Source organism: Ammodytes marinus (assembly GCF_949987685.1).
Source record: "Ammodytes marinus genome assembly, chromosome: 16".
NCBI classification, from domain to species: domain Eukaryota; kingdom Metazoa; phylum Chordata; class Actinopteri; order Uranoscopiformes; family Ammodytidae; genus Ammodytes; species Ammodytes marinus.
This window is the reverse complement of record NC_137220.1, coordinates 8,508,583-8,519,351: the sequence shown is the minus strand read 5'-3', so window position 1 is coordinate 8,519,351 and position 10,769 is coordinate 8,508,583. Positions and strand designations below refer to the sequence as shown.

Here is a 10,769-nt window from a genome sequence, read left to right as displayed (position 1 = left end):
CATCAAGGAGCATGTTCTACGCAAAGCCAGATATGATCCATGTTATTCCCTACCACTCGTATAGTACAGGGTGCTAAAACCGAGAGCAGCTGATTGCACAATCGTACACACATCAGTGGCGTGGAAAATAACGTCTGCTTTTATCTACAGTGACACAATATCCGCAGCATTGAGGAGGGAGTGTTGAGACCAAGGGGAACGTCCCAGAAATGTAGATATTACCACTGACTTTCTTTCTCTCGCTTTAATTTTGAACGTGTGGTTAATTTGTTCACTTCTCACTGTTTCTGTGACACGATCAGCTTAAGTTAGACTCAATGTCGCAGGGGAGGAGCTGAGGGGAAGGCAAACTGGATAGGGAGAGAGTCAAGGAGGTAGACTATATACAGTCCAACAAACAACAAAGAGAAACCTCTCTAACGTTTTCTTCTTCTGAGTATTGAGAAAGAGATGAGAGAAGAGCAAGATAGAGAGAGAGAGAGAGAGAGAGAGAGAGAGAGAGAGAGAGAGAGAGAGAACTGGGAGACGTGAGATGAAATAAAATAAAATACACACTCTTGTTTCCAATTTGCCTGTGGGTTACACTAATGTAGCCTACTCCTGGGCCTAAAAAAGTAGCTCATCAATGTCAAGCTATAGACACACGGCTGTGCTAAAATCCTTTGTCAGTTATCAACTGCAGAATGGGAACATCTGAGCTCAAGAGTAAACCTAAAAGGTTCCCATTTGTACAGTAAAGCTTATGGTGTTTGTTGCTATTCGGTATATAACACTGACATTTGCAGATCAGAGTGCATTAGCTTGGTTGTGTCACCAAAGCCACTAAAGGCATGCTGAGTAATGATGATTGAATGAATACATTTGAGTTTTTGTAGTATTGGTAGCATGAAACGACTTTAAGATATCTGAAATGAATAATTGAAACAATATATCGTTATAGATTATTTTTTGTGTCAGGCACATGTAGCTTATGTTGTATGTTTATGTTTGTCGGCAAAGAAATGTAAATCTTTCCAGTCTGACTTCATTTCCATAGGATTTCCACAAGCCTTCACAAAGCTGAGCTGATTCTTGGCTTTAAGCTGCTTTATCTCCGTGCTGTGAAGAGACTGTGCATGGTTTCCAAATGATTGTCATGTTTGACAACTCAATTCGGAAGGATTTATTCTTTCTATATAAGTCTTTTCGTAATGATTTCTGCTCTCAACAGAGCTAACAGTTGCGTGGCACTACAGTAATGCTATCCAACAAAGCTTCGGCTCTCAGCAAAAGCAAATGCAAGACATTGGAGACACAATGTCACTTGAATGGTGTGCACTAGAGGGTTGAATGTGAGCGAGAGAAAAGGCCACAGTACACTAGAAATACCATATTGACAGTCACATTGCTCTTCTGCTTGATCATTATTCTGAGGCGCTGGCAACAGATGACCTTTCCTGGTCAAGAGCTGAGTGTGGTTAAAATTCAATTGAGTGGAAGAGAGCAGCAGAAAGGAGAAAGAAAGAAATAACACGGTAACCATTCTTCTGCCATTGACGCTCACCTTGAACATTGGCCCCAAAGGGAATGAGAGTCTTGTACTTTAATGTGTTGCAAGAATAGTAGCGTGTGTGTTGAGGTTGAATGCGAGTCTGCGCGAATGGGTCTGAAAAGCAATTATTGTGTGTTTGTGCTAGACACTGAGATAAGTACAGACGGAGGGACATAGTATGCGAAAGGGGCTGGATGGAATTGTTCTAACCACACAAAGTCAAACACTGGCTAAATATAAAGTGGTCTTTGGCACTTTTTACCATTTATTTTTTCCCCCGCTCTTCTTAATCTCACATAAATATCTGTCAGCAGAGCTTTTGCTTCCTCCAACCAAACAGAGCAAATCTCCACAAACAGCCACATTTCTTATCCCGGGCCGTTCCATTACTCACCTCTTCTCTAGTTCTCACCATCCATCTCTGCCTTGCCTCCGTCTCCTCCCCCTACCGTTTCTCCCGAGGACTGAGAACAGGGCTAATTGAAATAAATGAACTGAGGAACAAATCAGAGTTGAATATATATATGTGGGGAATTCTGATTGCAAGCTTGTTCGGGGGAATGTTGTAGAACTAGTTGGTTAAATGAAGAGCCTCATTTGTCTATAGTATTAGACTGGACTTTGTAATGTAGACAGACACATGCTCTTATGGATATTTTTCTAACCTGCTTGAATCGGTTTGAGAAAAAAAAACACCATGATTTCATGTTTGTTTTTTATTCGCACATTCAGTACGTACATTTTTGACAAATACATTTTGTTTTTCATTCAGGCAACACGTTACTGCTCATAAAGTCCTCAGAATAACTGTACAGTATATATATAAAATTAGTACCAACACTATACACAGGAGGGGCAGCGCAGGAAGGGACCGAGGGAGAGGAGTTCATTAGTGGAATGTTTGAAATAAATTGAACAGCGGGACTGAATTACAATTACACACGCTGCATACACACAGTCTACTGTTTCGGCTGGAGGAGGTAGGCAGTGCATAAAGAAATGTAATTTGCTTGAGGGGAAAACAAAGCGTAATACGGAATAGGCTACACATACTTGTGGTGTTAATATTTCACAGCTCAATTTGTTAATTTGAAGAAAAGTCTCTGTTTAAGATGACATGGACATACAGACTTTAGTAATAATGTTTTCATTTTTTTTATGTCGAATTCCTGGAGCTGCTCCCACAGACAGTGAACAACACTATAATGGAACCTGGAAGTTTTACTGGGGTGTGAGGACAATCACTTATTTAAAGCTCTACAATTTAGAAAAGTAATCTAAAATAAACGTCAAAAAAATCTACAATGGATCAAGTTGTCAAAACATTACCCGGTGATAACTCCAGTCTTGATGCTGTTATTCCTAGGTTAGGTAGACAGTTGTATGTATTCATAGGTACTGGATTTACTATACAAAATCAGTGGAACAGCACAGATATCAATCTGGTTTAAGAGTGGATTATTAATTTAAAGCGATCAACCGCGGCATTGTTTTGAACCTGTCCATATAACCTCCTTTATTATCTGGCCCTGTGAAATTGGCACAATCAGCCAGAAGATGTGCAAAAAAAAAAAAAAAACACTGTAGACTAGTCCCCGGCCTCTGAGGGTGTTTGTAACTGCTGAGAGAGCAATAACCCCTCTCCCTCTTTAGTCCTATTAGCCTCCCCACAGAGACACACAAACACTGTGACATACAATACAACAAAAAAAATCATCTTTAGCACCACTGAAGAGCAAAGTCAAATGAACAGCAACATAGTAGTCTGACCGAAAACCTCTGAGTAGGTCAGAGAAGTGAAAACTGGTTAAGTCTGCAATTATTAAATGCATTTAAGAGAATGTCTCTCTTGGTATTAAGGGGCTGCAGTGAAGACCCGAGAACATTTAAAACACCATGCTTTTAATTCTTGCCCTGGATTATCCTCAACCTGTTTGCTAAGGTTTGGCACAGCAAGTAGACATAATGTTATTCTGACATAATCCAGTACTGTAGTCTTTGGAAAAATGAGGGCTCAAAAAGCTTATCATCAAGCCCATGGAGGAAAGCAGTCCAATAAGGACACCGTATCCCTTCAAGTAAGTATTGGGTTCAATAACTAGCCACGCCTATTGAATACTAATTAAGTCAATTCACTGAGCAAACTGCAGTTGAAGGGTAAAAAGGACAATTTATCATTCCCACGCATAGCAAATTAATCACTGTGCTTGTTTGGCATTAATATGCCAGGCTAGTTCACAACTGCTAGGCATTTGTTATTATAGTGAAATCTGAGCATGCAAATGAGTATATGACAATGTCTCTGATTCACTCTGAGTCTGAGTCCTTGTAAAACATTAGGTAGCACCTCGTTCATCCATGGGCCGAAAGATCCTACTTAACTGACCCATACCACAAAATGACAGACCGTTCCTTTCCATGATCGGTCTGATCTGTCTGTTTTTTCGTTTGTTTTAGTGGTCATCTTCAAGGGGAGCAGTAGTCCTCATAATTCTAGAGGATAAAGTACACTCAAACAGTGAGGAAAACAAAAAACAAAAAACACTTAAAATTAAATATGTCTGATTGGAACATTTCCCTTTGGTAAATGTGCTTTGTTCCCACTGTTGCATGTCCTCTTCCTAGTGGTTTCTTCTTATTGTTGTAAAGCCATAGAACCGTTGGCTGTTGAAGAGTCTTAAATATTATTCCACAAACCCACCACATACAGGAACATAATATATTAAATATTATTTGGGGCAGTGGTAAAAGTCCAGTTTGTTTTACTGTAAAACTTGCTGTGAAGGTCTTTTTGTCTTCTTCTTCTATTTTCTTTGTGGACAGGATGTTAACCATTGAAGCAGACTGGTCCTACTTGGAATCCAAACTTCTGATTATTGTTGCCAAAGTCTGCTGGAGCTACATCTATAATGGGTAGCAGCTCTGCCGAGGGGGAGTCGATCTCTAGAACAGTCCTTTCCTGACCTTTGCGGGACTGAAAGAGAAAAATGAAAGCTGTTGTTAGAATTGACTTGGCTTATAGGAGAAATAAGTGATACTTTTTGTTGTTAATATACGTGTTAAATCCCTCAATATTCATACCGCAATCACTTAAACAGTACGCACAGTTCACAACACAGGTCTCCCGGTCATTCAGCTTTGCAGAAATGGCAAGATCCAATTTTGAGTAACCCGCTCGTTTTTATCCAATCAGGAGACAGAGCGCTATAAAGAGGCGGGTCTGTCTGCCCGTTAATGATGACTCCCTGCTCTCCATCGCGGCACTATCTGACAAAGAGGGGTGACGTAGGGACGAGGGAGGGCACTGCTAACTGCAGTCACTGACAGGAAGTTAGCTAAAAGGACCATATCACTTACTTCTCCTTTTAATTTGACTTACAAGTTGTACCCAAACCCCTGGTCTCTCAATCCTTATAAAAGCCAGTGATTTGATGGCTAACCATTTATTTAACCAAGTCCCAGCTGACTACTACCTAATCACATCTGATAAACACATCCGTTTCATTCCTTTCATCGGTCACTTTTACTTGACATGTCCCTGCCCTGCACTGACCTGGCATCCGTCGTGCACTGCATTGATGAAGGGGCTTTTGGCCTGTGTCAGCTCCTCGTCATTGCTGCCCCGCAGGCGAAGGGCATGCTGGTAGGAGCGGGAGGTGCTGTCAAACCAGCCCGCCGAGTTCTGGCACGTGTAGGTGAAGCCCTGCTTGGCCGTTGCACTCAGTAGCTTCAGGAAGGTCAGCTGAACTACATGCACAGGGTTCCCATCCCTGTCACTGTAAGAGAACTGGATGACACAGATACATTAGTACACTTACATAGGGAGGAGGAATTTTACAATATGTTCTGTACTCAAATTTTTTTTAACAAGTCTGCACTAAAATCTCAAGTCAATGAGAGAAAAATGCAAAGAAAAAGTTTTTTTTTTCTCAGGCGAAGAAGCCACAGAAAAACTCATTTCAGCCTATAATCTTTGTCAGAATAAATATTAGTTCTAATTCAAATTCCACCAGTAGTATTATAAATCTTCCAGTGTGTACTGATGATGAGTATACATATGCAAAAAGTCACCTCAACTTCTCCACAGAATCACAGGGATAGGGAAAGTACATTAGGCAGAACGGATGGAAAAAAAAAACTGTAGCAGATTCAAGGACTTGGTGTGAGAAGCTCAGTGAATTGCAATTGTGCTGGCAGCCCTGTGATTATCTGAGAGGGTTATGAGACCTCTGATCAGGTGCACATGAAAGGCCAGCGCTCCGAGTGCTGCCCTGAATGCAAGTCGATCGGACGGATCTGCCGATAGCTCAGTGCATCCTGACTGCTGAAATCAACTGCTGGCCAAATCAAATTAACTCTCCTCACTGCACACGATTTAACAAGTCATTACCAAATTACACAATGTGCAGATTTTTACACACACACACACACACACACACAAAAAAAAAAAAAACGTGGATGGACACACAAACATTCGTATGAAATGGATAAGTAAAAATGCAGGTTCCTCCATGAATATCATTCATACACTCTCAAATAGGATGAGTCATTCAGCTGAAAAAGACTGCCTGGCATTTGGAGACAGCTGAGATTAATGGCAGGTGGTGAGGTTAGATGATTATTATTTGTCTCTCTGTACCTGCTTTCCTCTCCTGTATTGGCTGTACCAGCTTCCCGGCTTCTCTTTGTTCCACGCCGCTAATTTCACCTAAACACACAGAAGGGGCGGAGAGAGAGGATAATGTAGAGTTACAGTGCAGGCTTAAGGGATATGAGGAGTGATTTGTGCAGTATATGTAGTAGGACCATGTCGGCTTTGTTAAGGGCTTGCGGCAAGAGATTGGAGACTTACCATCTCAATCCTCTTGTCAGGGTAGAGACATGTCTCTCCGTCAGCTGTGAAGTTACAGTAGACCTTGATGGAGTCTCGGTTACAACCCTGGTTAGGATCAATCCAGTACTCCCCTGCATATTGCACAGACACCACATCAATCAAGCATCGTGTGTGGATATAATGAACACATCTAGGGCAACAAGATAATAACATGTAGCTGGCTAAATGAGATGAAAATCATTTTGACTTAAAAAGGTTGTATGTTATTAAAGGTGCTCCGAGGGCCTTTCCGTTTGTGTTCATTCTTGCACCCCCTTTGGACAAAAGCGGTAGTGTTTTTACCACGCCGGCTGTAGTTCCTGGGTGATCGTACCCGCGACATAGGCATTAAGAAAAACTATATAAAAATAGCATTCTTTGCACTGATGGTCTCACTTTGTATAATTTATGATACAACAGATGAAAAATTAGACAATTTCAGAAATATTTAAAAGTTCCTCGTTTAAACTTTTTAAAGAATGCCTCCAAATTTAAAATGTGTCCAGTTTTTCATTTTAATTTTCCCCCTTTTTTCGTGGATAAAACTTTTTAAGGAGGTGAAATGGGCATAAATTGTTAGAACAGCGTCTTTGCTAACCATTTCTATAGTCAGGTTGGACCATCATCAGCTCTTTGCAGGTTCGCGCCGGGCTCTCGAAGGTTCCCAGAGGCCTCCTCATCAGGTCTACTTCTGTTTTCATGGAAGACAGTGTGGCAAAGACCTCTTCCATTCCCTCAGCGTCTTCTAGAGGCTGATCTCCCTGGAGAAAGTCTTCCATAGTCAGTACCACATCCCCCTCCTCCTCCTCCTCCTCCTCTGTGGATGGGGCTGCTGCTCCACCGGCCAGATCCGAATTCCTGCGTTTCTTCCGCCTGCCCTCCCTCATAGGCAGGGGCTCAATCAGTGTCGCTGGGGGTCCCTGGAAGTAGCACAGAGAGGTTAAGTTACTTTATGAGTCAATGGATACATTGAACTTTGTATTGTTGCATATCCCCTCTCAAGATACAACACTTTGGAGGGGGGGTGTCCCCGCGCAGGGTCAGCCACAGTTCAGGGGCAGCCACAGTGCAGCGTCCCTGGAGGAGTTTGGGGATTAAGTGCCTTGCTCAAGGACGCGATGGTATAAAATGGGGAGCACCGTAGATGTAAGACCATCCACCACTAGTTTAACAAATAACAAGGTGCTGGGGATCGAACCAGGACCTTCTAACTAGTCGGTCCCTCTTTCCTCAAGGCCACTTGAGAGGTGAGCAAGAGGTGCAAGGGAAAGGAAGAGATACAAAGCTAGAAGTGAGTGGGCCATTGATGTGTATCATTTCATTTCTCAGTACTTACTGCAGGTCCTGGGGGGCCAGCACGACCTGTATCTCCTCTGGGACCAACAGCACCCTGGAGGATAGAAGATGACAAAAAAACTTTCTGTCAATCACGTCTCACCTCAAGCCACTCTCACACCACTTGGCTAAATCCCAGCTTTATCCAAGCAGACATGGCTGCTGCTTTATAGGATTATCTAGCTGTGTGCATCAGCACTCTGTGGTCAAAGCCCTGGCTCCCGAGACGCACTATAGTGGTTTTCATAACATCACACAAACACACACACACCAGAACCAAATCCTATTAAAAGGGGCCCAATGGAAAAATAACACACAAGGCAAGCGTGGCTGTACAGCAGGCTTTTAGTTCCAAAGACATGTGGTAAACACAGCAGAGCATTATGATTATGAAGCATTGGTACATTCTAGCCAAAAAAACAAAAAAAAAATTCTCTTTTCCCCAGCATATGTCCCCAGCAGCTGCTAACCAAGCTGATGTGTGAGTACAGGAATATCAATGGATAAACAAGACAGATTACTGGACTCACCATGTCTCCCTTCGATCCTCTCTCACCAGATGCACCCTAAGAGTGGAGAGGGGGATAGAGTAAACATTAAAAATATAAAAACACAGCATAAAATATGTTATTACTCAAGTAAAAACTGAAAAATACTGATCAATTATTCACTGGAAAATGGACACTGGACACCTGCTTATTAATAGGGCGGGTTATGGCCTAAATTGTTACTTTTTCTACTAAATAACAATGATTTAATAACAGGACTGTACGCTCTCTGGATCGAGCCAGTGCTTTACTCTTTGCAGAGGAAATATAGAGATTCAAATATGATCTTTAAATTAGTATTCATCGAGTTTCACTTTTTGAATTTGCACCAACGTTATAGGGCATTGGCTGTGTACTTTGGAATAACTGTTCTTTGCCTTTCTGTTCATCTATTGACAGATGGCTTTTTGCAATTTTTGGTTCGAAACCTGTAGAGAATGGTTTCAGATATTGAGAAAATACAGCAGTCCACAGGTATATAGAGTCCATATGAGCAGTTCATATAGAATAGACAAACTGTACACGTAGGTTAATACATATATGTAAATATGGTTTTGGGCTCAACACTCAGCAAAATCAAAAGCTCATCATGTATAGGAAGCTGAACACATTATTGTATAAATATACATTGCTCACAGAAAAGCATATACGTTGTTGTAACATCCATGTGACTTACTGAGAGTCCAGGTAGTCCCGGTGGACCAGTGGGACCAGCTAGGCCCTTCTTACCCTGGACATAGGACAATCATATGTTGTTAGTGAACTGAACCATCTTTGTGTATCAGTGTATCAGATGCATCATGATTCATAGATTCACACATATATGATCTATGCAAAGATAATATGATGTACCTCATCGCCTTTAAATCCTGGTGTACCCTGGTTCCCTGGTAGGCCTCTGTCTCCCTTCTCACCAAAATCTCCTGGTGGGCCAACTAGACCAAGCAAACCACCATGACCCTGTAGGCACAGACAGGGCTCATCATCAGCATTGTTTTTTCCATTGGTTTAGATATACTGGTACTTGTGTGTTCTGACTGTCAACCGCTTAGTATACACTCACTTTCTCTCCCGAAGTTCCAGGCTCTCCTTTCAATCCTGGAAGTCCCGGTGGTCCCTGTTAACACAATGTCAGATGCGTTGATTGAGTGTGTCTGAAACAAGGTTTGGTTGAGTAAGGAATAAAAACTTTTTATTTATTTAATATTATAGAAAAATCTCCTTAGGCTTGATTTAAAAGCCAAGTAGAAGGATATTACTAGTGGTCCCGATGGTCCAGTTAGTCCCGGTGGCCCATTTAATCCGTGTTCACCCTAAGAGATAAAACACATGTATTAAATATCAGTTTAAAGTAGCCTGAAGCACTCAATAAACACAAAGGACCTCATGTTGTGACATTTATGTTGCTTGCCAGTGGGTTTCTTTTAATAGTGTTTTAATAGTGTTGCTTCAGAATCCACAGTGACGGTGCCAATGTAGTTTTGATAAAAGGTGCTCCAAGGAACTTTCAGTTGGTGTTAACTATTGCACCCCCTTTGGACAAAAGCGGTAGTGTGTTTTTTACTACGCCAGCTGTAGTTCATGGGTAAGCTTACCCATGAGAAAGGCATTAAGAAAAATTATATGAAAATAGCATTCTCAGCTGCTTTTATATGTCGTTAATGATCTTCAGAGGAAAAATTTGACTGTTTCAGAAATATTTCAAAGTTCCTCGTAGCACCTTTTTAAATAGCATTTAACACTGGGTACTGACCGCTGGTCCTGGGATGCCTCGTAGACCCTCTGGCCCAGGCCTCCCTGGCTGGCCTTGGGGACCAGCTGGACCGATCTTTCCCACCGGGCCCTCGGTCCCTGTTGTCCCCTATACAGAGCAGAGGGACAGAGGCAGACAGTGAGATATCAGGAGGAAAATACATCAAAGAAAAGGGCTATGTTGGAAGAAACCATTCACAACTACAGGACCGTTTTTCATGGTCATTATCATTACCGTGGCACCCTTCAAGCCTTGCTTCCCTTCAGTCCCTGCAGCACCTATATGACCCTGGGGTGGGGAGAGACAAGATGTCGCTGAGATAATGACAACAGCTTTGAATTACACATATAGCTAAAATTCACACGCTGTAAAAATGAAAACTCAATTCTTCGAGGCAACTGTCTTCACTAGATTTCTGAGTTTAGAGGCAAACAAAAAACGTCCTTTGTAATGAAAATGTACCTCTCAAAGTAAAAACTTCACAATTGTCACTATGTTTCATTTTTGAAATTCTTAGTATGTACTGTAGAACTCAAAATTGAATATAAGTGATAAGTTATGAATAAGTTAAGACAGTTGCCTTGCGATTATGAGTTTTTCTTTTTAAACTTTTAAGGAAACATTTTTCAGTGCATTCAGGCACACGGACATAAACAAAACTCTGAGCTCACCCTCCGCCCCGGTGGTCCTGAAGGACCTGGCTCTCCTGATGCTCCATGAGGTCCCTGC

General features: G+C 41.8%; 1 protein-coding gene across 1 annotated transcript in view; it reads right to left on the bottom strand.

Moving 5' to 3' along the window:
- Positions 1–2,259: 2,259 nt before the first annotated feature.
- The window catches only part of col5a3a (collagen, type V, alpha 3a), a gene marked incomplete at its 5' end in the record, with an annotated part of 52,588 nt that continues 44,078 nt past the window's right edge, over positions 2,260–10,769 (bottom strand). Inside the window, 14 exons of the mRNA XM_080044021.1 lie at positions 2,260–4,505; positions 5,085–5,318; positions 6,171–6,239; positions 6,384–6,496; positions 7,003–7,324; positions 7,741–7,794; positions 8,270–8,305; positions 8,964–9,017; positions 9,140–9,247; positions 9,351–9,404; positions 9,547–9,600; positions 10,041–10,148; positions 10,275–10,328; positions 10,712–10,765. Of these exons, the coding sequence (XP_079900147.1) occupies positions 4,359–4,505; positions 5,085–5,318; positions 6,171–6,239; positions 6,384–6,496; positions 7,003–7,324; positions 7,741–7,794; positions 8,270–8,305; positions 8,964–9,017; positions 9,140–9,247; positions 9,351–9,404; positions 9,547–9,600; positions 10,041–10,148; positions 10,275–10,328; positions 10,712–10,765 (1,461 nt within the window). The 3' untranslated portion in view covers positions 2,260–4,358. The remainder of the gene's footprint in view (positions 4,506–5,084; positions 5,319–6,170; positions 6,240–6,383; positions 6,497–7,002; positions 7,325–7,740; positions 7,795–8,269; positions 8,306–8,963; positions 9,018–9,139; positions 9,248–9,350; positions 9,405–9,546; positions 9,601–10,040; positions 10,149–10,274; positions 10,329–10,711; positions 10,766–10,769) is intronic.